The sequence below is a fragment of the Crocuta crocuta genome, unplaced genomic scaffold, assembly GCF_008692635.1.
Source record: "Crocuta crocuta isolate KB4526 unplaced genomic scaffold, BGI_CrCroc_1.0 scaffold344, whole genome shotgun sequence".
NCBI classification, from domain to species: domain Eukaryota; kingdom Metazoa; phylum Chordata; class Mammalia; order Carnivora; family Hyaenidae; genus Crocuta; species Crocuta crocuta.
Genome location: NW_027533081.1, coordinates 847,714 through 875,680, shown reverse-complemented (window position 1 = coordinate 875,680; position 27,967 = coordinate 847,714). Strand labels below are relative to the sequence as shown.

At 46.2% G+C, this 27,967-nt stretch overlaps 1 protein-coding gene across 2 annotated transcripts; it reads right to left on the bottom strand.

Annotated features, from left to right (window-relative positions):
* Positions 1–1,055: 1,055 nt before the first annotated feature.
* On the bottom strand, positions 1,056–27,858 carry SNAP29 (synaptosome associated protein 29). 2 transcript variants are annotated; one of them, XM_077745870.1, is made up of 6 exons: positions 27,683–27,858; positions 27,326–27,608; positions 18,006–18,202; positions 11,485–11,570; positions 8,989–9,087; positions 1,056–4,444 (listed from the first exon to the last, which is right to left on the bottom strand). In XM_077745870.1, exons 2-6 carry the CDS (start codon positions 27,560–27,562, stop codon positions 4,287–4,289), a joined length of 777 nt encoding a protein of 258 aa, XP_077601996.1. In that variant the 5' UTR covers positions 27,563–27,608; positions 27,683–27,858; the 3' UTR covers positions 1,056–4,286. The 2 variants fall into 2 exon arrangements, with proteins under 2 accessions (XP_077601996.1, XP_077601995.1); XM_077745869.1 differs by having other exon boundaries at positions 27,326–27,583; positions 27,683–27,857.
* Between the last annotated feature and the right edge of the window lie 109 nt (positions 27,859–27,967).

Sequence of the window (27,967 nt, the reverse complement as noted above, 5' to 3'; positions counted from 1 at the left end):
TGCCCCAAGATGATATCCAATAAAACCAGAGTGGCCTTTGGGACGCAGGCAGCCAGTCCTCTGACAGGTTGAGATTTTCAAGATGGTCCAGGCCAGCCTCCGGGTGCTTTCGAGTTTAGAAGTGATTCCTACACCTGTGGTCAGATGTGAAGGTGGAGGCAGGAGAGCGGAGTCAAGGTTAGGCTGGCCTGCTCTCCTTTCTCTGATGAACTATGATGTTTAGAGGGGTCAAGAGGCCTGACAGGACCCACTCGCAGAACAGAGGGGCCGGCCACCCTTCATTCTCCCATCGCTAGGAGTACTTAGTGGCAGTCTAAGTGGGATGGCCAACAGTCATGCCTGTGGGTGAAAGGCAGTCCACCATGTTTTGTACCTCCCATGAACTAAGTGATTTTTATGTTTTGTCTTGAAAAAAAATTTTTAATGTTTATTTTTAAGAGCGAGAGAGACAGAGTGTAAGGGCAGAGAGAGAAAGAGACACAGAATCCAAAGCAGGCTCCAGACTCTGGGCCGTCAGCAGAGAGCCTGATGCGGGGCTCAAACTCATGAATTGCGAGATCAGGACCTGAGCCAAAGTCGGCCGCTCAACCGACTGTGCCACCCAAGTGCCCCAGTTAACTGATTGGGGGAAAAAAAAAAAGGAAAGTAATCAGATATTGTGATGTGAAAATATATGAAATTTAAATTTCTTAAAAAAAATTTCTGTGTCCACAAATAAAGCTTTATTGGCACACAGCTGCTCTCTTTTATCTATGTATTGTCTTTGGCTGCTTTGTGCCATGATGGAAGAGCTGAGTAGTTCTGATATATTGTTTGGCCTGTGAACCTAAAACATTTACTCTCTGGCCCTTTAGCACTTGCCGAGCCCGTATCTAGACAGTACTGCAATGCAGTCAGGGAGGTAGGAGACAGATCGGAAGAATATTCTGAAAAGGTGAAATAAGGTTTCAAGAAGGAAGCTCATTCATAGGACAGCAAGGACCAAATATGGAAGACTCAATATGCAGGAGCCCCTCCACCCACTCTTTGAAAATGACTACGTAGGAGACAGAATCTGATTTTAAAAACTTCACATTTTATTTTCCAGAATATGGTCATTTGTTGAGTTGAAGGCATGGAGGATAGGGGCTGTTCTGATACAGACTCTGGACAAAGAGCCTCCCCTCCACCCCACACCCCCAAGCACTTTTAATGACTGGCTTATCATTCTCTACACAAGACATTTCATCATTACAGCTGAAGATGCTACCAATAGTGGTAACTTTATAAATTCTGAGAAAAGGCCTATAAAGGCAAAGTGTAAGAGTTTTGTTTTGTTTTCTACTAAATTGGTGTAGCATACCCTTAAAATTACATATTCACAAACAGAAGTTAGAGAAAGACAAATAAAAATGCACTTATGAATTTTTTTCCTTGCCACCTGAGTTAAATTCAGGTCTCCTTTCCTACAGGATGCAGAAAAGACAAGGCAGCTCCACTGGTGTTAAGTTACAGATCACTAGATGTTAGAAACGGTTTCCTCTGAAGAGATTGCACTTATTTTTAAGTTAGTACCACACTTAACATATAACCAATCTAAAGTTAGAAAAGCCACTTTTTTGAAGGCACAGTTTGTTTACAGCCTGACTGTGGAAATAAGAACCTGTCCTATGGACCCCATCTGGTTAGAAGGGAGAGTTCACTGGTCTGTGGTATCAAAGCCCACCCATGGCCAACTCCGGCCTGGGCACCTTGGAGCGCCTCCGTGAGATAGGGGTGTCTAGTCTAGAGGGTAGAATGTTCTTTTTGATCATAATCATCATGTGCAAAGATTCTGGAGGCTCTGTGTTTCCCTTTGTTCTCTGAAAATGCAAGCAACTTTGCTTTATTAAAGTAGAAGTAGCAACTGGTCCTTCGTGGGCATGGGAGCAGGAGTGAAGACCCAGCAGAAGGAAGCTGGTGGCCAGCATGTAGCTTGGAGACAGTCCCTTGGCCAGGGCCTTAGAATAAGAGGGTCTAAACAAGAGTGGGTTAAATATATGTATAATGAGTCAGAAGACAAATTTCTAGAAAAGTGATAGTGCTTTCCTTCCATATGCTTGGGGGTGGGTAAAGACAAAGGAGGGGCAACTGGCTTCAACTATCTAACAAAAGACAGGGAAGGGGCATAATATTTGATGCCACTTTGCCTCAAGTCAGTGAAATCACTAATCTCGTCATGCAAATGGCAGGCTGTGGGAGAGGATGTCTGTGGCCTTTACATGTATAATTTATTTTAAAAATTAAGTTTAGGCCTGAGGTATAATGACTAATCTCCATGAGTCTCTGCCTGATGGTGATGAACAGAAACAGCTATGATGACACACGTGAAAGGTGTTAGAAAAAAATCAGAAACAATTAGGAGTGGAAATATACACAGGCTGCTCTGCATTCTGGCCTCAGGCTTGTCAGCAGCCTTTTTGCTGAAAGTTCTCTGAACTCGTTTTGTCTGGGCTAGGTATATGTTCAAATTTTTTCCTTTTACCAGTGATCAAGAGAGTGATCAGCTCATCTGATAAAACATCTAATTCGACCACTTCTGTGTTCCCATGTGCTGGGATATTCATAATGATGTCGATCAGACTCCACAAGGTGGCTGGAACATGACAGAAAGTTCTATCCGCCGATGGAAGCTGTGCTTTTAGGAACGTCATACAGTGATGAAACTTCTACAACTGAACTGCTATGTAAATACTTCGCTATAGCACTTCAGAAATTTCCTTTGCTTTAAGGGACTTTGTTTACAGGCTCCAGAATCGAAGTGGTGAAGGTCACACAGATAGCACCATGTGTCAAGGTGAAGCACACTGTTATAAAATTTCTGACCAAACCGATCTTAGTAAAATCAGCTCCTTTCACCATCTTTAAAATATTTTAATTAACTTGCTTTTTAAAAAGACAAGGGTCCTGTAGGTTCAATTATTCTGCAGGAGACACCAACACCAAGACAGTAATCTAATTATAGAAGTCAATTTTAATTAATGTCACTTTACAAAAAAAAAGAATCACTTAAAAGCATTAATTAAAATTGACTTCTGTAATCAGATTAATGTCTTTGTGTAGAACAAGCTGGGCCACTTAAAATGATAATGTCTGGGCTTCTTCTTCCTTTTTTTTTTTTTTTTTTTAAAGCCAAGTCCTTCTATGCACGTCAGCATCGTACGTGGAGTTCCAGTCCTCAGGCTGGGTGGCAAAGAACCAAGTGATGAGTCAAGTCGTCTTGTAAGAAAAAGAATGGATGGGAATCCTAGGCAGGTCAGGAGGCCCCAGGCACTGAATAAACACTGCCACCCCCAAGGCTGGGTCAAGTTGCTCCCAAAGGGGAGGGGCACACAGTGGAGGCACTATCTGTATGATGCTCCATTCCCACAAATTGTAGAGGGCCCCCAATCGGCTAGCTGGATAGCCTTGAGGCAGTGGCACATCTGTCCCTAACCTCGGACAGTGACTTAGAGGTGAGAGTGCATGGGGAAGCAGGGCTTAGCTGATTCCCTGCATGTTTCCAGGCATCACGGAGAGCACTGTGGATCTGAATACCTCCTACTAAAATGCACACCAAGGATGGAGGTCAGGAGGGAAGAGGTGACATTTGTCAATCAAACAGCGAATGCTGATACTTTCCATTTCTGAACACTGATCGTTTTCTAGGGTGTTGAGAGGATCACAATGTGAACTTACACTGATCCTTTCTGGAGGCAGGTGGGCGGGTGTGTTGAGAGAATTGCAATGTGCTGTGTGTGTGTGTGTGTGTGTGTGTGTGTGTGTGTGCGCGTGCGTGTGTGTATGGTGAATGGTAAGCCAAGGTGTGGGAAGGACCATCCCCCACAAACAACTAGCTCACACAGTCTCTCAGCACTCTGACTCACCGTAAGACCAAGAAATGAGAAATACAGCAAACAGGGAAACAGGTTGGTGGTTCCAAGACTGAAATTCTGCCCACATCTTTCCATATGCTCATTAAATTGAGAAATGCAACTTTTTTGTTCTCATTCTGGCATGGTAATCAAAGGCCCAAGGTACTCAGGGCCATGCTACTGTGCTCAGACAACTCTGAGCATTCAGTTCAGAGAACTGAGAGGTAATGGCTCTAAAAAAAATGGGACACACACTTCTCCTAACAACATCTCCTAGGACCCGCTCTATAATTACAACATTCGCAAACACAAGGTACATTACATACTAAAACAACATAAATGAAATTTCGGGGAGTTTAAAAGAAGATCTTTCGGCTCTTTTCGTCACAACGGAGTGGAACTCCTTTTCTGTCTTTAAAGTTGCCTAACTTTTCTTTCTGTGCTTTTGATATTGACATCTAACTTGTCCACTTTGGTTGTGAGGCGGTCAAGAATGTCATCTTGCTCCTCAATTTCCGTCTGCATCCCCAGAGCTATGTCCTTCAGCCGGCCTAGTCCCACGGACAGCTCATCTGTGGGAGAGGGAAAGGACATGGGGCTGAGCAAAGTCACAGCATCGGGGCTGTTGCGTGGTCTGTGGCAGGTGTTCAGCAACATTTACATTATGGAATCCTCTTTCTCATAAGACAGATACAACTCTAGGGCTTTGGTTACATTTTCCAAAACATGTACAAGTAAAAAGAAAACCTGCTTACTCCATATAAAGCAATTTGCACTTAATGTAGAAGCCACCCCTCCCCCAGGTGTTGGCCTAAGATAACCACTGTTCATACAATGGTGTTCATCTTTCCAGTGCTTTAAAAAATGCATAGAGATTGTAATTTTTCAGCTGCCGCCAAACATTCTAGTAGGCTGCAGCACACTGCAAGATCAGTTAGTACCCAAGGAAAAGAGAAGTACAGAGGGGTGTAGAAAACATATTCCCTTCCCAGACCCCATGGTGAGTGTCTGGGAGAAGTATGCAGGGAACTAACAGCCAGACCTGCTGGTTTGTTCTTCAGAAGCAAAAATCCCACATCAGTGGGTAAACTTAACAGTCAGCTTTCCTTCCTTCCATCTCCAGCTCCCTACAGCTAGATCAAAGCACAGTTCCAGACTGGCAAGTATGAGGATCCCTGTTTGGAAACACAGCTGAGAGATGCACCTGGGAAGCTCTTGTCTAAAGGGAGCCCCTGTACCTGGGTTGTTCCTGCCCGAGGATCCCCTCAGAAAAGGCTGCATCACACCCCCTGCTCCACTCTGCAGGTGGCAAGAGAAATGGGGGCATTGTCCCTGCCTTGCCACCTGGGGTGCTCTCCCAAAAAACCATAAACTGCAGATATTCCCACTGGACCTGAATGCTGTGAGGTCCTGTCACCTATGTTACAAAACTCCATTTTCCCTCATTAGTTCATTCTCAGCTACCACTTCTCAGATCCACGAACACATCAATGCTGTGTTACGTCCTGGGGGTACAACACGACCTGAATCTGGCTGGCACCACTTCCTTCGCCTACTCTGTGGCCACGAAGAAGATAGTGGACTCTGCACAAGCTGAGTGCAGAGATCCCTGCAGTCTAGGGTCTCCAAGTCAAAAGGAACAAAGATCTGAAGGTCCTTTCAGATATGCTAACTGGCACAAGCCCCAGGGGACTGTGGAGCACACAACTTTTGGTAAAGGTTCAGCCCTAGTAATAGGTTACATCACTACAGCTGAAATTCAAGTTCAACCACAAGGAGTCAACTTCCCACTTCCAAGCAGGGTAAGTTTGGTATGGGGAGAAACCCAGGTCAGTCCCATGGGGCCTGAGTTCAAATTCTGACCCTTTTCCTGATCCATGCTCTGGCCTGCCCGGGACTCAGATCACAGTTGAGGGGAACCCCTTTCAAGAGGCAGGTGCCCAGGGAGTGGCCCTGCCACAACTAGCCACTCTGGTGTCAGGTTCCTCCTCAACTCATTTTATTTCCCTCCGTAGGCTGTCCTGCTCTGTGATGAATATTTTCCCTTTGTTTCAGAAAGCTGTAAAAATCACTACCACATCTGTTTTTAAGAGGGATAACATCTGTAAGGACACGGTTGGCCTTAGGAGTATATGAAGGGAGTACTGGGCAGAGGTGACATAAAGGTGAACTAGAATCAATGCAGGAAAGGTAGATGCTGGAGGCACTCTGAGGTCCCCTGCTGGGGCCGAGCCAACTGCAGAAGTGAGTCCTGGCTTCAATGATTCAGCTTAGGTAGTATGGCCTCTTCCCGGATTCATTTCATGACTGTGTGTGCATACGTGTGTGCGCATGCGTGTGTACATACGTATGTGTGCACATGCACACAGTGGGAATGGGGGGCATGCCCAGAGCTGCCTTCTGTCCTTTTACTAGGAGCAGCAGGCCAAGGAAGAGCCAGAGGAAAGAGAGAAGAGGTGCTTCATAAAGCCTTCTTGTGGCTGAATTAAAGATAAAACATTAAGCAAAGAGAGGTCAGGTTACACAAATACTTGGCAGTAACACCACAAATCTAAGCAGAATCAAGTTTGTGTTTTAAAAATTGTCTTCAGCTCTATACTTCTTGAATTTATTGAAGGCTTTGACCTTGTATTCCATGGAGAGCAAAACCTATGAGGTCACCCCAAGCGTCAGGGAGTTTGTTGGCAGTTGGGACAGCAAAGGACAAGCAGTAAGTATAGAGATTAAAAAAAAAAAAGTGCGATAAAGTAAAGCCACCAGACAAGGGAGCTGCCGTCAGAAGGGAACTTGCACTAGTCCCTGAGATAAAGGCAGGGGCCAGGGGGTGTGGTAGGAAGGAAGGAGGAAACCTCTGAAGGACAGCCGAGCATAGCCTGTGTCAGTGGGCCCAATGATTCCTGAGTGCCACCCCAGCCCTTCTCAGCATGCCATATACAGCCTGCCCAGACTATAAAGATCATGCCAATCGCACCCCCTTAGCAGGGGTGGGCTGAACTTACCCCTTCTCCCTGCCTCACACCCTGAACTCTGTACCCCTCCATAGATCTCCTTCCTTCTCTTTCCAGATGGCACAAGGGGCACCGTTTGGGTGGGGAAACCTTCAGTGGAGAAGACTGAGGGCTTTCAAGTTCCTTTGTGTGTCTCTGGAGGGGTCACATCCCAGCAGATGCACCTTTGGCCTGAGGCCTTTGACTCTGGAGGGCAGAGTCCAGAGGACCCAATAAAGAGCTGGCTGCCTGGGGCTTCCCTGGGCTCTGAAGGCAAAGGGAAGGTGAGGTTTGGGATGGAAGCCTGCCTGGGTGTGCAGAGCGTGGACAGGGGCCCTGTCCCCTGCTGCTGGATGGCACTGGCCATGCAGGTCTGGTGCTGACATTCACACTGAGGGCAACAGTGGTAAGCTGTGGGGAGGCGAATTACAGCTCTTTTATTTATTCCTGCTTATGTCTATTCTCTACAATTGATTATCTTATTTCTGTGGAGATTTCTTTATATGCTCAGAAGGAGAATTCTTTTCTTTGACTGTGTAATTCCAGTTCTAGCAATCCAGCTACAAAATGCAGCCAAAGATTTGGTCACAGGATTATAATGATTTGCTCCCAAGGGATCATATGCAGAAAAGAATGACGGAAATAACCTAAGTGTCCAAGAGCAGGGGATGGGACTGGTGAAGTGGTGCTTGTTAAAGAAATTTCAAGAAAAAAATTTTAGTGTTCAACATGTAAATGAAAAAGGCAGGATAGAATACTGAATGACCCCTAGTACATGTGATATTGTATACATACATGTGCAGATATGTATGTGAAAAACAGAAGAATGATACCAAATCAGTGGCTACCACTGGGCAATAGGCTTCTAAGTGTTTATCTCCTCATGGCATTTACCTAACTTCCTAATTTTCTACATGAATCTAAATACTCAGAAGCAAAGGCTAAATGTTGGAAAGAGAGTATATGGATTTGTCTAACACGCTGTCCTGCTGTTAGCTCAGGGCTGCTGGAAAGGGCATTACTCTGGGTAAACAAGAGAAGGGGCCCTCAGTGTCCTTCCTAGGGGGAGAGGAAGAGGAAGCCTCGGCACAGATGCCCAATGTGCATCACCAGGGGTCTCAGTTTTGTCTCCTACTAGATAGGAGGGAGATTTTACTTTGGATCTCACCCACTTTGCCGTCTCCCAACAGGGGAGGGCTACCTCCCCCAGGTAGCCATGGTCAGAGAGAGCAGCACATCTGAGACACCACCCAGAATGAACCCATGGAAACCGCTCACACTCCTGTTCCTACTGCCCATACACACTCCTCCACTTGAACTTCAAGTAACTGGCTTTTCTCCCTTCATTCAAAAATGAATCGTCGAGTGCTTGCCTACTAGGCCAGGGTAAAGTGGTGATAAAACAGAAATAGTCTTGTGTTCCCTCGAAGTGTGGCCGGGAAGACATCAGATGAGCCAGCAGATACAGGACTAAGACCGGGTGCAGTGTGTTAAAAGCCAGGCCCGCAGCATAAGAAGGAGCTGGCCTGGGAACAGCGGGGAAGGACACTCCAGGCAGAGGCAGTCAAAGGCAGGAGGGCACTTGGAGCCACAAGTGACAAGGGCAGGAGGGGTGGAGAGGCAGGAGGGGGCAGAGGCTGGGCAAGGGACATGGAATTCAAGGAGCCTGGCCGTGTGGCGTCAGCTGTAATGGCTACATGAGTGGCCAACTCTTACAGGGCAGGCAGTTCCCTACGGGATTTATGGTGTTGCTCATCTAACCTTCTCCCCAGTCCTCAGGTTCTGTTCCTGTGCCCGGTGCGCAGGGGAGATGATGGTAAAGGGGTATTCTTAATGCTGCACTGTGCGGCCCCCCCCCAGGGACTCCTGGTCCCTGCTGCTGTCAAAGCCCAGATGAGAGGTGAAGATGGACAGAAGTGGACTGACTCCAGATTGAGAGAGAGAGAGGTGAGATACCTATGACTCATACTGGATTTGACATGTAGGAAAGGAGTGGGAGACACCATGTTTTGGTCCCGAGAAACTGGTGGTTACTGGTGTACTGTCTGGGCCCAGCACGAGCTGTTTGGAAGACAAGTGTTCTGAATAAGTGACCTGTGGAGGCTGGCCTAGCTAGCTTCTAGTCTTACCTAGATTACTGTCGATCTTTTGGTGATAGGCTCGAAGGTGTGGGTTCTTCGGGTAAGCTTCAGTATTCGTGGCAGGAGCAGCCCCTCCAGAGATGGAGTCTGAGTTTGGAAAGAAACACCAGGAGAGCCATTAACTGACATGTCTCGAAATGCTGCTTTGCAAAATTAATCTTTTTTTTTTTTTTAATTTGAGAGAGAGAGAGAGAGCATGCGCCTGCAAGCCAGTGGGGGAGGGGCAGAGAGAAGGCGAGACAGAATCCCAAGCAGGTTCCACATCATCCACACAGAGCCTGACATGGGGCTCAAATTCATGAACCATGAGATTATGACTTGAGCTGAGATCAAGTTGGATGCTTAACCGACTGCACCACCCAGTAGCCCCACAAAATTAATCTTAATCCAGAAAATGGGTGGAAGGAAAGTGGCAGTTAGTTGTGAGGCCACCCAAAGAGAGGACTATGGGGATGGATAACGTGCATGAGGGAGGAGCACTGGGTAGGCTTGTGGGGGAGGAAGAGGGGCCTGGCGAAGGGCAGCCCTTCTGGAGATCAAAGACCTTCAACCTACACTTACCCAGTCAGACCCTGGACACAAACTGGGGAAAGGGATAGACTCATACAAATAATGATACATCAGCAGAACTACAACCATGCAAAACTACAAGGGGGTGTGAACGAGGTCTACAAGACAAGGTTTAAAAATCAAAATGGTGGGGCGCCTGGATGGTTCAGTTGGTTAAGCATCTGCCTTCACAGCCCAGGTCATGATCTCATGGTTCAAAAAGTGAGTTTGAGCCCCATATCGGGCTTTCTACTGTGCATGCAGAGCCTGCTTCAGATCCTCCGTAGCCCCCCCTCTAGACCCTCCCCGCTTGTGTACACGCTCTTTCTCTATCAAAAATAAATAAATTAATTAATAAAAACAAAAAACCACTTTAATAAAAAAATCAAAATAGCGGTGTTGTACAAATGGGATTATGGATGACTTCTGTTCCTGATATGTATTTCTATGCTGTCTTTTCACTTCAAATAAAACATGCAAAAAGAAATGTTCAGTAATGCACATTTGCCCTATTTCCTTGAACTGCAGTTACTAAATGCACACAGAAAAGCCCTGTCATCCCAGTTTATATCCTCTGGAGAAACTTCTCTTTCTAGACTTAGTGTATTTGCTCCAGCACAACTGATTGACATACACAGTCTTTTTTTTTTTTTTTTTGACTTTTAGGTTACTACACACAGTACAAATTAAAACTCCCTTTAATGCCTTAAAATTGTGTCTTTTTGGGTGCAGGGTTCCTACTCTACTTCTTCAGAGTAGATTAAGCTTGGGCTTTCCGTGGGCCTTACATATTTTAGTTTTTTTCTCACATCTCCTGTGGGTTTTGCCTTTCCACACTGAACTGTGTCGATCTCCATCTTTCCTGACCCCCAAGCTCTTCCTTCGTCAGGCCTCTTCTTAGCTGTGTCAACCATGAGAGTTGTGGGTTCCAGTGTCCAGTGTGCATCATGCTTTCCTCGAAGGTAGCCCAGGAAGCATTTGGTTTCTAGCATGTTCCAATGTGCCTGGACTTCTAGTGGTCCATGTGGACTCCCAGGAGGCCTAAATTCCTTTCCAGATAAGGGGCGTTGGGTTTCTGGGCTTATCGTGTTATAACAACAAGGCGACAGGACACCAAACCCAACTGCCCTTGCACGCCATTCATGCTGCTACTTCTCTGCCCACTCGGGCTTAGGAGCCACATGAGTCTCCCCCTGCTGAGCAGCACCCACCACAAACTTAGCCTTCAGTTCTGGGGGTCAGAAGTCCAGTAAAGGGTCGCACTGGGCTACAATTGAGGTGTCAACAGAGCTGTGTTCCTCCTGGAAGCTCTTGGGGAGAATCTGATTCCTAGCCTTTTCCAGCTTCTAGAGGTTGCCTGTATTCGCTAGCAGCTGGACCCTCCCTGCATTTTCTGAGCCAACAGCCGAGCATCTTCCAGTTTTTGACAGTCTTTTCTCTTCCTCTCTTTCCACTTATAAAGGGCCTTTGTGATTACACTGGGCCCAGCCGGTTAACTCACAGATAATTTTTCTGTCTCAAGATCAGCTGATTAGCAACTGTAATTCCCTTTTTGTCATAACTTAATACATTCACTGGGTGTGGAGACTGGGACATGGGCATCTTTGGGGGGCTATTCCCCTTACCATAGGGGCTTTCCTACCATTGTCTTTTCACTGCTGGAAGAGCTCAGAGCTACACAGGGCAGGGATTAATGGTGGGCAGGCTCATTTTCAAGGGAAACAGGCCCCTGCTTCCTTATTCCACCCTCCACAGAGTGAGGGATGAGCCATGCTTTAACACACACTACCAGCCCCCAGGGAGCGGCACTGGGTCCCTAACACCCTTTACCCATGGCAGTAGTCCCCGCTGTCCCCAGTCCACCCCAGGACCAACACTAAATCCAGAGGTCTCCCCAGAGAACCCAAGTGTGGCCAAGCACAGGTTCCCACTGACCTGAATCATTCAGCTTCCTGAGGTTTGGGTGGCTGGCCTGGTACTGTGCCTCCTGTTCCTTACTGGTACTTATGGCTTCTTTCAATCTTTGGATAAAAGTCAAGAGAAGAGAAAACTTAGAAAGAGAAAATACCTATGACAGTGTAGTCAGTCTTTTCAAGCAATGCCTGTGGGCAAAAAGCAAATGCTGCCTCTGACCAAAGCAGGGATATTCGTCAGCCGCTCCTGGAAGTCCCGCCAGTGGCACGGCGAGCTTCTGAGGCACCTGCTGTAGAAGAACGGCATCTGGTTAGGCGGCCCTCGCTCAGGAAAATGAGAATCCCAGCCCCAGGGGGAAGAGAAGCACATAAAAAGACCAAATGGGTATCTTCAGACTAGGGGGTCAACAAACCGTGACCCGTGGGCCAAATCTGGCCCACCACCTGTTTTTGTACAGTCATGAGCAAACAGATGACCACTGGCAATGGACTGGATGACAGAGGACACTAACTTTGAACCTCCATTAATGATTTCATTCTCCCCATTAGTAGATCTACGTTACAAAGAATCGTACTCAATTATTATTACTTTCATTTTTTGAATTTTGTCACTAAAAAATGTGTTTTTTTTGTTATATAAGTCCCTACAAAATATCTTTGATTTCACTTCCTGGCCCGCAAAACTCAGTCTACTGACTCCTGCTACAGATAGGGACTTGTCTTGATGATGTGGAGATCCTCACACCGTGCCTGACACCTCCGCTGAAACCCTGCAGGCATGGCAGGGGCTCCTCCTCCCCTAAAGCTGAGCCTCCTGCACAGTCTGCTCTTCTCCACCTCTGCTGACCAGCAGCCTGGCTGCTTCATCAGTCAAGCTGGGAACCAACCATTCTCCCCTTAGGTCCTCTCTCTCTATAGTTCTACTCCCTGCAAGCCATGCAAACATCATCTCGATCCCCCACGGATTCCCCAAATCCGGCCTCTCCTCCTGGCTTGCCTCTTCATCTTTAAAAAAAAATTTTTTTTTTTGGTTTTATTTAATTTTTGAGACATAGAGAGACAGAGCACTAGTGGGGAAGGGGCAGAGAGAGAGGGAGACACAGAATCCGAAACAGCCTCCAGGCTCTGAGCTGTCAGCACAGAACCCAATGCAGGGCTCGAACCCACGAACCATGAGATCATGATCTGAGCCAAAGCCGGACGATTAACCGATTGAGCCACCCAGGCACCTCACCTCTTCATCTTTGTGTAGATGAGCCACCACCTTTCCAATCCTTAACCAAAGATGCCGGGCATCTTTCTGACATAGCCTGCATGAACCTCTCTGGTGAAAGTGTTTAATGGCTCCCCACCAGAGCAAGCCTGGGCCCCATCGGGCTAAAGGATCTGTCGGTGCCCAGTGGTCCAGCAATGTATAAAATAGTGCAGAACCTCCTGAAATCGGAGGATTTCATTACTCGGAAGCAGTGACTGGAGGTCTACAATACATGGCTGGCTTCTCTGAGCACAATTGTGAGCTCCATGTGTGGCCAGGCCAGTGCAAGTGGGAGGTGCCTGCAGCTGAGCCCCCTGGCCACGGCCAGCCTATACATTGCAGACCTGACTTCTGTCCTATGTGCTCATATGTACATGGTAGTAACATTTAAATGATAAAAACTTGGCTTCTTTGGGAAAAATGGCTCCCTGCACAAAAGCCAATACTAGGGATAGTGACAGAAATGGTAAGGAAGAGAAGAAAGAAGTCTAAGAAGAGTGGTGGCTCTTGGTCAGAAACCAGGTCTTAAATAAGCTAGAATTTCAAATTTAGGGAGTGATTACATCTATGACCTAAGTGGACCTCCCCATGAGCTTTAAATGGAAACGGGAAGCGTTATCAGCAAGAACAAAAATGGCTTACCGAAAAACAAATAAAACTTTAGAGAAGACCAAAGGGTTTGGGTGATAAGAATGTACACAGGAAAATGTGACTTGACAGAAGTCTGATGAGAAGAAAGTTCTCTTGAAAGCTTTCATGTGAGAATATCCCTGCATTTATGAAATAGGGCTTTTTGACAGGATCACAAAGATTTAACTCACTTTATAGAAGCAATTACACATTGTAGTGGTTTTTGCAAAGTTAGGGGTTCAGGAGCTCACAGATGCCTTTGCAGCCCAGGCTTCAATGTCAAGAGCCTGCTGGGCTCCCACTCTAGAAACAGCCAATGTCTTCCCTCGCAGCTTCTCCTGTGGCTTAGAACTGTCATGTGTCTGCCAATTTCCCCTCCTTTAACTGGCAGGCTCCTGTGCAATCCTGAGTCCATGTAAAAGGTGGGCACTCAGTTCCCAGGGCCAAGACGCCCTCCTCTGGGCCTCCACTGCATCACTGACCACCTGCCTCCTTCAGATCTTCCAACAGACTGACCATTCTCCTGCAGCTTTGTCTTCTAGGACAGGCATGCACCCACAGGACATGGGTGCTCAGCACCCATGAAGGAAGGAACCTGTGTCAGGCCACTGGATCAGCTTCTCCTACAAATCTGCACAGATACCTTCAATGCACATTTGGGGAGTAGGTGAACTAGAGTGAGTTGCTTCATTTAATAGAAACCTAAACTCTGGGAAATAAAAACTTTAAAACATAATTTAAAATGTCCCATTTATGTACAAAGAACAAACTAAGGGTTGATGGCGGTGGAGGTGGAGGTTAAATGGGTGATGGGCATTAAGAAGGGCATTTGTTTGGATGAGCACTGGGTGTTGTATACAAGTGATGAACCACTGGGTTCTACTTCTGAAGCCAAGACCACACTGTATGTTAACTAACTTGAGAATAAAGAAAATATGTCCTATTAAAAAAAAAAAGGGTTTTCCTTTCCTGCATTTACTAAGGAATGGTAAGAACGCTACAGGTGATTAGGGCTGATCTATGGCTAGAAGGCCAGATGTGGCACATGACATCGGGTATTCAGAGGTGCACCTCTCTGAAGTAACTCCAGCTGCTTCACTACTGGGACACCTCTGTCAGGAAGGCTTCCAGTTTTCAAGATGCTCCCCGCAAAAGGCAAGTTGCCTTAGGAGCCCCAGGGCTTTAAAGGTTTTTATGGAGTGACTAGGGCTGGGTGGGTGGATGTGGGGGTGGGGAATGAGCCCCAAGAAGCCTTTGGGAAGTGGCATGTGGGACACAGGAATCACAAATCACAAACCTGCCAGCTTCCCACTTCTTCAAGGGCTGGCTCTGCTGCTGAGTTCGTGTGAGGTAGAGCGGTCTTCGTCCAAAGCAAAAGACATCTAAACTTCCTACGGTAACACAGAAACCCAAAGAGGAGAGCACAAAACATCCTTCTGATTTGTATATTACAAACCAAACAAACTCCAAGGAAATCAAAACAAAGCAAACAAGCAAAAAACAGAACAAAAAACAAACATACAAAAAACCCCAGAAACTATGCCAGTTGGGGGAAAAAATGACAGAGATTTGAAATTAGGGTCAAGCTGGAAAATTGGGAATGGATGGGGATTATGACTAAACCACAAAATGAATAAACCCTCATGACCTTGGCTAGTGTATCCACAGGAATCAGCCTCTGGGGCCTGCACCAACCATCTGCTCTCCATCTGTAGCTTCCTCTCCATAAATCCCAACAACTCACCTGCCTGGTCTTTCTGCTACAACCCCCGCCCCCATTCCTTCACCTGCATTTGGTTCTCCCCAGTGCTACTGTGAGCTGGAAATAGTTTCTAATTTCTTCTCTACCATACCCTATGTCCTAATCTGGGTGGTGGTTAAACAGGTATACATACAGTGACCTGTTTAGTGGAAGTGTAAACACATATTTAAGATGCGTGCATTTCTTGTTGGGATGAGCACTGGCTGTTATATGGAAATCAACTTGAAAATAAACTGTACTAAAAAAATAATAAAAAAAGATGTGTACATTTTACTGAAGATGTGTGCACTTCACTGTATATCGGGTATGTATTTTTTAAAACATTTTATTTATTTTTGAGAGAGAGGGAGAGAATGAGTGGGCGAGGGGCAGAGAGAGAAGGAGACAGATTATCCAAAGCAGGCTCTGAGCTTACAGCAGATGTGGGGATCAAACTCACAAACCTCGAGATCATGACTTGAGCTGAAGTTGGCCACTAAATTAACTGAGCCACTCAGGTGCCCCAGGTATGCATTTTTTGAAAAATTTATTATTTTGAGAGTGCGCAAGTGGGGAGGGGGAGGGGGTGAGGGGGGAGAGAGAGGGAGAGAGAGAGAGAGAGAGAGAGAGAATAATCCTAAGGAGGTTCTGGACAGTCAGTGCAGAGCCTGATGTAGGATTTGAGCTCATGAACTGCGAGATCATGATCTGAGCCTGAGCCTGAGCCTAAGTCAGATGCTTAACCAACTAAGCCACCTAGGCACTCCCAGTTATTTAAAAAAATTCCTCTTAGGGGCGCCTGGGTGGCTCAGTCAGTTAAGTAAGAATTGGACAACTCTTGATTTTGGCTCAAGTCATGATGTCATGGTTCATTAAGTTCAAGCCCTGTACTGTCTGCACAGACCCTGCTTGGGATTCTCTCTCCCTCTTTCTGCTCCTCCGCTGCTTGTGCTCTCCCTCTCTCTCAAAAGAAATAAGTATACTTTAAAAATACATATCTTAAACCCTCCCCCCCCGTATTCCAGATTTATTAAAACAATTTTTTAAAATTTTTTTAGAAAAAAAAATTATTTTAGAGAGAGAGCCAGAGCTGGGGAGGGGGGAGAGGGAGAGAGAATCTTAAGTAGGCTCCACATTCAGCACGCACCGACATGGGGCTCGATTTCATGATCCTGGGATCATGACCTGAGCTAAAATCAAGAGTAGGACACTCAACCAACTGAGCCACCCAGGTGCTCCTGTATTCCAGATTTGAAAGATAAACAGAGAGACACGGCTATGAAACCTATGTATTAATGTTACATCAGACATTTCTCTGGGTTATATGGAAGTAGGCTACACAACCAAACGAACACTGTCATTGCCACTTTGAAAACACTGAATAAGGGGAAAACAAAGTTTTGGGGTTTTGTGCTAGGGCAGGTAAGGTGTAGATTTTCTATAATATGGCTATACTGTTTTATAATAAAAAATAGATACAATGTTCTGAGATATGAACAGTAGTAATCTACTTCAATAGAAACTTGATTATCTTCATATATGTGATATTTAAATACCTGCCAAAATCTTATGTATGATTTTATTATACCTCTAACTAAAATTCTTGAGAAAAAGAATCTCTAATTTTAAAATAAAAATTAATGGTGGGATGCCTAGGTGGTGCAGTTAAGTGCCAAGTTTGGCTCAGGTCATGATCTTACGTTCATGAGTTTAAGCCCTGCATTGGGCTCTGCACTGACAACTCAGAGCCTGGAGCCTGCTTCGGATCCTGTGTGTGTGTGTGTCTCTCTCTCTTCCTGCTCCTCCTCTGCTTGCACTCTGTCTCTTAAAATAAACATTAAAAAAAAATAATAAAATAAAATAAAAATTAACGACCAGACTGGATTAGATGTAAAAATGTTAAAAATAAAGACTTTTATTTTGAGAGAGAGACACACACAAAACCCTAAGGAGGCACCGTACTGTCAGTACTGAGCCCAATGTGGGGCTTGATCTCATAATCTATGAGATCATGACCTAAGCTGAAATCAAGAGTCAGATCCTTAACTGACTGAGATATCCAGGTGCCTCTAAGGACTTTTTAAGGGACACCTGCCTGGCTTAGTCCAAAGAGCAAGTGACTCTTGATCTCGGGGTTGTGAGTTCAAGCCCCATGTCGGGTGTAGAGATTACTTAAAAATAAAATCTTAAAAAAAAATTTCTGGGGTACCTGGCTCAGTAGACATGTGGCTCTTGATCTTAGATTAGTGAGTTCAGGGGCGCCTGCANCAGCATCTAGAGTTCTCTGATTTGCTCATTTTAGCCACTCTGACTGGCGTGAGGTGGTATCTCAGTGTCAAAACCAAAGACTTTTTAAAGAATTTAAAAAATTCTGTGAAGTGAATTACATTTATGCTGATTAAGCTTTTTGAGGTGAACATTCTTTCAACTTATAATTACTGGAGCAGTAATTTAATTTTATTGGAGACCTAATTTATACAGACCAGATATCAATCAAATGAACATAATCAGGAGCCCTGGAGAAATGTTTGTTTCAAAATGTGTGAAGACAGGGGCACCTGAGTGGCTCAGTTGGTTAAGTGGCTGACTTTGGCTCATGTCATGATCTCACAGTTTGTGAGTTCGAACCCTGTGTTGGGCTCTGTACTCACAGCTCAGAGCCTGGAGCCTACTTCAGATTCTGTGTTTCCTTCTCTCACTGTCCCTCCCCTGCTCATGCTCGCTCTCTCTCCCTGTCTCAAAAATAAATAAACTTAAAATAATATTCAAAACGTGTGAAGATAAATCCCTCCCAATTGGTAACTTACAAAGACCTTGGATCCCTTTAAAGCGCTAGAAGTGGCTTGAAAGTCTTGACCATTTGCACTAAATGCCACTTTCAGCTACTTCATACCAGGATGGCTAAAATTCCACTTACCTGCTATTGGCCTGGGGGGTGATGGTTCCATTCTGTTCCAGTGTCGTCTCTGCTGGTTTGGATTTGAAGTAATTGACGAGCCCCCCAAACATGCTCTTAATGCTGTTAATGTGCTTCTGGCTGGTCTTCAAATCTTGATCCATCTTGTCCACCATCTTCTCTGTGCGTTCTAAGACGCCTCGCTGACGGACGAGCTCCTGGGGAAAATGAGAGGTGATGGCATTACACCATTTTGTAATTTCCCCTTCTCTGCAGAGGACTGTACACAGCAGGTTTGTCACAAACCCTCAGTGAGCACATACGGACACAGACACTGTCATCTGTCAGAAGCATGTTATCATTTCTGACAACTCATTCATTCCTTTGTCTGCCTTTCCCTGTCCTGCCTCTACTTGCTTTCTTTCATATTTGTTTCTGAGTTCCTTTTCCCTCTTGCCCATATAAGGCTGGCTCACAGGACCCTGTTAAGATAGATGATGCATGCCTGCAGGGGCCAGAGTGCAGGCCCTGGATGGGCAGCACACTCTCTAGCCCTCCCCGTTTCCTGGCCCCGTAATTTGTAACCTTACAGGCTTTGACCTGGCACTGACCCATGGACTGTGGCTCTTATATTCCCCCTTTACAGATATGGAATTTCCACTGGGACACTGGAGCCACCTGGCCCTGGTCATGTCTTAAAATTACTTCACAGGCTAGGTTCTGAGGCCTTTCTGGGCCCTGTTAATATCTGATTCCAAATTATCCATAGTTTCAGCTTCAAAACCTGTAACAAAGGTGACTCTATCCCAGGGCCTTTTATTTTTTATTTTTATTTTTAAACTTTTAATGCTTTTATTTATTTCAGAGAGACAGAGACACACACAGCGTGAACAGGCAAGGGTCAGAGAGAGAGGGAGATACAGAACCTGAAGCAGGCTCCAGGCTCTGAGCTAGTTGTCAGCACAGACCCCAATGCAGGGATCGAACCCACAAACAGTGAGATCATGACCTGAGCAGAAGTCGGGCGCTTAACCGACTGAGCCACCCAGGCGCCCCCCCCAGGGCCTTTTACATGCTACTTTCTCTTCCTGTAATGATCTTCATCCAGATACTGGTATGGCTCTCTTTGTTTAATTCAGGTCTCTGCTCAGAGGCCATTCCTCAGAGAAGTCTTCCCTGAACATCTTCTCTAAAGTAGAGCTTTTTCTACCCTCAACCCACCTCTCTACACCCTCACCTACCTTAGTTTTCTTTACAGCATGCAAACTCCACGAGACAGGGACCCACTTTGTTCACTGGGTCCCCAGTGTCTCACCCAGAGCAGCAGCTCGCTGCAGGACTGCCGAATGGACAAGTGAATGATGCTCTGTGGCCACAGGGACAGCCTGGACCACATTCCTCAAGAGTTGATGATTCTGGTGGTGGATGTGAACTCACCACCTCAGCAACACTAACAGCTTCCTTTCTTTGTGCCAAACTTGCTTTGGCCCCTATTTCAGGCCATTCCAGCCACGTTTTCTCTGTGATCTGCCTCTTTAGCCAGGAGACTCTCAAACTTTCCCTCTTTTACTTTGTGAGGCAGCCCCTGCCCTCTTCTAACCCTGGATCTGCTGTGGCTCAGCAGTTCTATTAACTATGGCAGTAATCTTTAGAGATTTCTCTCGTCATACCTAAAAACAGAGTCCTGAGCAATTTTCTTGAACATTTATTCATTTTTGAGAGACAGAGTATGAGTGGGAGAGGGGCAGAGAGAGAGACACACACACAGAATCCAAAGCAGGCTCCAGGCTCTGAACTGCCAGCACAGAGCCCAACGCAGGGCTCGAACTCATTCACCTTAAGATCAAGGCCCTGGCTGAAGTTAGATACTTAACCAACTGAGCTGCCCAGGCGTCCCCTGAGCAATTTTTGAATAAACACCCTAGACAACTGAAGGATAAAAACAAAATATATATAGAAGGGGTTTATTAGAGTCCATTTTACTTATAAAGGTGTTAGTAGAAGGCCTTTAGAACATTTAGGGACCAATCATACAACTTGAGTTCTTAATGTTTATAATGGATGAAATTTTAACATAGAATATACAGGCAGAAAGCAAAAACATCTGTTGAATTTACTATTATTTTATTTAAAAATGTTTAATTTTTAATTAATTAATTTTAAATTAAATTTATATCCAAGTTAGCATGTAGTGCAAAAATGATTTCAGGAATAGAGTATTTTTAAAGTTTTTTAAGGTTTATTATTTATTTTTGAGAGAGAGACAGAGTGCAAGCAGGGGAGGGGCAGAGAGAAAGGGAGACACAGAATCTGAAGCAGGGTCCAGCCTCTATCAGCACAGAGCCCGATGCTGAGCTCGAACTCACAAACCATGAGATTGTGACCTGAGCCAAAATCGGACACTTAACCGACTGAACCACCCAGGGTCCCTTGAATTTACTATTTTGTTGAACTCTTGTTGGAAATAAACTTAGAACTTCTAAGCTTTATAGCTTTGAACACTTATTTTTCACCAGCTCATGAAACACGTCTTGAAGAAACCATCAGTTTTTTTTCTTTTGTTAAGCAAAAGGAAAACTCTTTTCTGGACTGCAAATGCCTGGACTGTTGTCAAATCTTGTGAGGGCTCATTTTTAGAAGAAAACAAAAAACAAAAAACCACAGAGCTGCTAATTTATCTAGAGTTTCTACTTCTTCCAACACCTCAGGTTTGTTAGCTTCTGCCGTTCTTTTTATTTTTCTAAGTTTATTTATCTTGAGAGAGGGAGAGAGAGTGTAACCGGCGGTGGGGGAGGGGGGGTGGACAGAGAGAGAAGGAGAGGGAGAATCCCAAGCAGGCTTCACGTCGTCAGCACAGAGCCCAATGCGGGGCTCAAATTCATGTGAGATCCTGACCTGAGCCAAAACCAAGAATCAGACACCTGACCAACTGAGCCACCCAGGTGCCCCAACTTCTGTCCATTCTGAGGGAAGTCTTTTCTGGAATAAGGCAGAGGTCTAAATTAGGATCGAAATGGTCTTCTCCAGCATTCATGGGTTTTTTGAGTTGATGTACTGCTCACAGTACAGTTCCACCACCTTATGTCTCCCGCTGCAGAATATAAAGAATGTGGAGCCGGAGAGGTGGCCTGGCAGCTGGGGGTGGGAGTGCTGGTCAGGGCTCTGGTGCACCAGGAGGCAGGGCCCTGGCTTCCCTGACAGTGAGGTCTCTCGTGGTGGCTCATCTCACCAACCACTTGCCTTCTCGCCTTGGCCTCCTGACCTCAATTTGGAGAGTGGCAGCGGTGACCAATACCTGACAAAGCCCTCCCCAGTTCACAGTGAGGGTTTATTTTCTTCTGTTCACAGCTAACACGGTCTCTCAAACTTTGAGTCTGCGTCACTGTGTGGACTTGGTAAGGAAACCAAATGTCCTACTTAGATGTTATGATCGAAGTGAAGAGAAATCCATGAGGGTGGCCTTTCTGCTGTGAGGCTGGAAGGCCAGTGAGAGTGAGAGCTCTTCGGGTCTCTGGAAGTTTCTGTGAACTGGAAGCTGGTGTTCACCAGAGGTGATATGCTGATCAGGAGGCCAGGAGAGGAGGAATTTCTGCTAAAGTCCTTCTTCTGAGGCAGAGGAAAGGACCAGGCCCCAAGTGCTTGTGACCTAGTTCTAACTAATGAGGAAGGTGGTCTTGGCAGAGCAAATATCAGGAAAGCCAGGACAGAAAGCCAGGTCGACCCCGCACCAGCCATTATGAAGGCAGGCCTCAAACACTCCAGTCCTCAGACATCCTCCTATTCCCTAAAAGGGGGCCCATGTCCTATCATCATTGCTCCCTTTCAGAATGGAGGTCGCTGAGAGGCAAGGGTGGCCTAAGGGGGGGGGCGGGGTGGAGCTTGAGAGAATGCCCTCAGTGTAAAGGGTATGCATGCAAAGCTCAGATGTCAGCATTATAGGTGATCCACCCTCCTCCCCAGCCCTGAGCTCCAAAAGGAGTTTTTTTTTTTTTAATCAATTAATTTATTTTTAAATTTACATCCAGGTTAGTTAGCATGCAGTGCAACAGTGATTTCAGGAGTAGATTCCAGGGATTCATCCCCTATGTATAACGCCCAGTGCTCATCCCAGCAAGTGCCTTCCTTAATGCCCATTACCCATTTAGTCCATGTCCCCTCCCACAACCCTCAGTTTGTTCTCTACGTTTAAGAGTCTCTTATGTTTTGTCCCCTCCCTGTTTTTAGATTATTTTTGCTTCCCTTCCTGTATGTTCATCTGTTTTGTATCTTAAATTCTTCATATGAGTGAAGTCATATGATATGTGTCTTTCTGTGACTAATTTCACTTAGCATAATATCCTCCAGTTCCATCCACATAGTTGCAAATGGCAAGATTTCATTCTTTTTTATTTCTGAGTAATACTCCGTTGTATATATATACCACATCTTCTTTATCTATTCATCCATCGACAGACATTTGGGCTCTTTCCATACTTTGGCTATTGTTGATAGTGCTGTTATAAACATTGGGGTGCATGTGCCCCTCCTAAACAGCACATATGTATCCCTTGGATAAATACCTAGTAGTGCAATTGCTGGGTTGTAGAGTAGTTCTATTTTTAATTTTTTGAAGAACCTCCATGGTGGTTTCCAGAGTGGCTGCACCAGTTTGCATTCTCAACCAAAATGAGTTTTCTAAAGCTAAACTGGGAAAAGAAAATAGAGAAAAGATCTGGTTGGGCCAGTGGTACTACACTGAGGGACAGCACAGAGACAGGGGATGTCTCAATTTCCCCTTTGGTTTGTGGCTCTTGTCAAAAAGGGATTCCTGATACAGTAAGAGGAAGCAAAAGACAGCTAAAGACCCTGTGAGGGTATACTCTGTCCTATGTGAGGCGACTTCTGGCCAGATGGGTTATGCCCCAGTTGTGAGGGTGTGAACATGTCACGCAATCCCTGCTGGTAGAACACACACACACAGAGTCCTACAAAATATCCACCAACAGATATTATTCTCTGCCAGCCATGGTTCCAGGTGCTAGGGATTCAGGGGTGAACTAATCAGCCCCAGATTCTGCCCTGACAGAGCTTACAGTCTTGGTGGACGGCACAAAGAGTCAAGTTCAATTTGACTTTTCATTGGTTGATGACACTGCGGTGCTGAGAATCCAGAGAAGGCAAGCTTAAGAGTCTCTTGGGGGAGGCAGAAAGAAAGCTATTCTATACATACATGATGGGCACTCTGCCAGGATAAGCCCTTAGCAGTGACTCCTTGCCTGACTTAAGGGGGGTGGTTAGGGAGGCTGCCTGATGAGGTGACACTGAAGGGGAAATTGAAAGCTGAAGTTAGGGAGGCAAAGGGTTGGAGTGTGGCAAGAGATTCTGAGCAGAGGAGGAAGCCCAGAGTGGCAGGGCCAGCTGGGGGAACTGAGAGAGGAAGAGGAATGTGAGCATGAGGTGAGGGAGCAGGCAGGATGCCAGGCACGACCCAGCAGGCTTCGCAGAGGGCAGTAGTGACCACCAGATCCCAACTCCAATTCATAGCTGATGCATCTCATAAGGTCAGTCGGGCCTGGTTGTCTTCCCTGACCAAGTCAGATCCTGAGGTTCTTAGGGAAAATATCAGTACTAAGGTCCTCGTATTGCACTTGTAATTAAACTCAGGTATTGAGGGGCACCTGGGTAGCTTAGTTGGTTGAGTGTCCAACTCTTGATTTTGGCTCAGATCATGATCTCATGGTTCATGAGACTGAGCCCTGCGTTGGGTTCTATGATGACAGCACAGAGCCTGCTTGGGATTCTCTCTCTCTGCCCCTCCCTCGCCTCTCTCTCAAAATAAATAAACTTAAAAAAAAAAAACAAAAAAACACCAACCCAACAACTCAGGGGCGCCTGGGTGACTCAGTCAGTTGAGCATCCGACTTCAGCTCAGGTCATGATCTCCTGGTTCATGAGATCAAGCCCCACATTGGGCTCTCTGCTGTCAGCACCAAAGTTCACTTTGGATCCTCTGTCCCCCTCTCTCTGCCCCTCCTCCACCTCAAAAATAAACAAACATTAAAAAAAGAAAAAATTAAACTCAGGTATCAAATGATAGGTAGGTGGAGATCAATCTGGAGTCATTAAGCCGAATCTAGAAACTTGAAATTCATCTCCATCATGTCCCTCCCTTGCTAGTGGAGTACATAGATGCACAAGCATGGAACATGCTCAAAGTGGGGCCCTGTCTTACTGCAGTAGTATAGAGTGGATTATAAAAACACAAACCTAGTCTTAGATTGTATGAAAATCCACCAAGGGCAAAGGTGGTAAAGCTGGAGCTCCTCACTGCATGTGTGCAGGCTGACCGGGGGCCCACACTAAAGGACTAACTCAGCATGCCTGGGCTGTCCACACACTGCATGTTCCAAAGAAAGGCCTTGCCTGGCTCCCTGCCCTTAGATTACTCTGATAAAAGTGTCTTTATTTACCTGAGTCCTTAGGGTAGGCCGGATAGTTTATGCTAACACTGTGATTTATGATGGGGGCCGTCAGCCACATTAGACCTCTGGAGGGGTTAAACACTAAGGTCTGCCAGTTGGGCAAGTAGTCTGCCATGCCTACGCGGTTGTGTGGTGGCCTAGCAAACACCACTTCCATTCCATTGATGTTACTGCGCCAGCCGTTCAGGCACTGGTCTAACACTTACTGCTGGACTCCCCTGAAATGAGATCCCAGGTTTCACAAAACTACACAGGAGCACGCTCAGCTGCCAGAGGGAACAAGGAACATTCTGGGCAGGCACGTCTCTACAGGCTTGCCCAAACGACGCAAATACCTATCACTAGGGGGCTGGCTACACAAATATAAGTCATTCATTCAATGAAATATGAAACAGCCATAAAAAAAAAAAAAGAGCAGCGCATTATATATTGCTGGGGAATAAGAAAAAGGAAAGGACTATAGGGATGGCTCTGTAGATAGAATACCTCCACAAGGACACTGAAGGAATTGATAGTAACTGGTGGCCGTGGGGGCAGAGGAAACTTCATAGTCTTCTGTATGCTCTAAATTTTAAACTATGTGACTGGATATTGCCTCATAAAAGTTAAACCATACATAAGAGGAGAATAAATAAATCATGCTTGCAACACAGAAGAATTGCTGAGTGGCCTACGAGTCCGTGGTCCTGAACTGTGCTTACCAGGCCAGTTGAGTACAACCTGCTCTGCTCTAATTCCATCCGTTGGTGGCCATGACCTGTGGCCATGACCTGTGGCTTCACACTCCTTGTGAGAAACAAACCTTGTCAGGTTTCACAGGAGGAGCACAGCTCTCCTTTGCTAGAGATGACCTGACTCAGTAATTTTCTTACTTCTGCCAAGCTGGGACTGAATGACGACTTTCCAACCTAATATTTTTAAACTCCTAACCTTCTATAAGAACCTATCATGTTTTGGCTTGGCTTACCACAGGGTCTCTAAGTTGGGAGGTTAGCAGGTGACTCGGGTCTGCTGGGAGCCACAATGTGCACTGAGTGGCAGGAAGAGCTTACAAGCCCCAGTCCCATTCCCATTCTGACTGGAATCAAAGAGTGATTCAAAGGCAGTCTGGAGAGTACAGAGTAGGATGGGGAAAGGGGAGCTGACCATTCCTGCCTCCCAGGACCTCTGGTAATTGAGAACTGACTCAATCCTGGAAAAATTCAGTGTCACCATACTTATGACAGTGCCTGTGTCACCTGCCCAGTCATGATCATACTGTACCTCTCAGAACAATGCCAGCTTGGTCCAGTCCAAGCCTCACAACCCTGAGGTGTCACGCTGCCTCTGTTCTCATAGTCCCCTTTGCACAAATAAAAGGGACTTCGGGGGTAGCATGGGGAGATGTCACCACAAACCATGTGAAACCACTCATCTCTATTATGTTTATGATTCTCCTTTCCTCTGAAAAACACTTTCCTCTGACCATGAAAGGCTCCTAAGCTGCCTCCTCTGGGCTCTTTCCTTCAATGCAACCTGCACATCACTTCCCTACTGGAGTCCAGGAGCTCTGGTGGTGGGTTGGTGCCTTTGTATTGCTTCTCTCTGCTCTAGGAACATCCCCCCTGCTCCTCTTTCTCCCCCTCCTCACTCCTGTCTAAATCGTAATCTTAAAAGCCAGATTCAAGTTTATCCTCTGCCATGATACTCTACTTGGTATCACTCTGATTTCCTACTTCATTTGTTCTCACCATTTCCAGAGATGTCCCTTCACACACTTCTTACTTGGCTTCCTTGGACCTGGGACCCACAATTAAGTAACTCCTCTCCTCGGGCCCTATAGACCTTAGGCAAGCCTCCCAAATCTTAGTCAACATTTTTCATTTAGACTCAAACACAGGAATCCAGTAGATATAAGAACTACACCTAAATTTCCTTAAGGAGACCAAAGACAGGAAGATGGGCCAATGATAGATACTGTAATAGGGAGAAGTGGAGAAGAAAAAAATAACCAACAAAGTGGCAGTGGGGAAATGACCAGATGACTATTTGAGAAATTAATCAACATATCTCAAACTTCGTCAAGACTGTAAGTGATCAGGTCAGAATGAACTTTGCCAGAGAAAAAAAGTTACTGAGGGATCCATGGAGGAAGAAAACACTTTAGCTTCCAGCACTAAGTTTCAAAGCTACAAGTACTTAACGGGGTGCTTGGGTGGCTCAGTTGGTTGAACGACCAACTCTTGATTTTGGCTCAGGTCATGGAAAAAAACCAAAAAAACTACAAACTAAAATTAAACTTAGCTCATATATCAGGGATCTACTATTACATTTTTAAGAACTTAAAAAAACAAATGCCCACACAAAACCATTTCGTTAGTAGGCTAAGGAGAAAATGTGGAGCCTGACATCCCCTATGAGTGGAAAGAAGAATTGACTAAGGTGAATTGAAGCAATGAACTGTCAGAAACCATACACTGTCTATCTAGGACACCTTCATTTGGATTTGGCAAATAAAGGTAAGGTCCTAAATTTGACCAAACTTGGGTTATGGCTTACTCAGCAGTTGTCCAGACAGACGTCATCATCTCTACTGGCAAGGTGAAGTGGTCAGTAACAGGAAAGAACTCAAGACCCATTAGCTGACGCTTCACAAACCAGCACGCACAATCCTCACCCATTCTGGGTCATTCAGGGATGGCTGAAGCGTAGGAAATGTTATAAAAGAAACAGACTCTCCATTTCCTTAACCCAAGCTCCGCTAATAACTAAGGAAGACTACTGGGGGCAAACTGCCTCTTTCAAACACTCAAGATACACACGTCTTTGGAAGGTGAACGTTTCTTGACCCCGTGTGACAATTCAGACTGGTCGGGCCACGCAGCCCTGCTACAGACTCACCTCGGAAGAGGCAACGCCGATCCTCTCGGACTCGTACATGAGGGACAGTGACCTGTTGGTGCTGGCGGCCGTGGCCTCGGCCCTGCGCATCACCTCCTGCCGCAGGTACTGCTGCCTGTCCGCGGGCGCGCCGAGTCCATCGGGGAGGTCCCGGTCGTCCTTCCACGGAGCCGGCCGGGAGCCCTCATCCTCTGCGTCGTCGTCGAATGGGTTATAGCTTTTGGGGTAGGCCGACATGGTGCAGGCGTTCGTCTCGGTCTGGGCAGGAAAAGGAGGTGCGTGGCTAAGGCGAGGAACAGCTTTTGCGGGCCTGCAGGGGTCCAGGCCGCCCTCCCGAAGCCCTTGGGAAGCACTCACCGCTCTGCAGTCCCTTGTCTCCGCGTCCCGCCACCCAACGAAGCTCTACAGCCCCCCACTCCGCGGTCGCAGAGCGAGCTCCTTCCGCCAGCCTTGCGTGGGAGGCCCCGCCTTCGGAGCTGACTATCTTGCTCGGCGGCTTGGGGGGGAGCCACGCCCGGTGCGCGCGACTTCAGCCTACCCCTCGATTTGTCTCTCCCCTCCAGCGGTGGGATCGCCCCGCGGCCACGCCCCACCCAGTGTCTACAACACAGGTCACGTGTCGGGGAAGCCGGATGCCGCCGC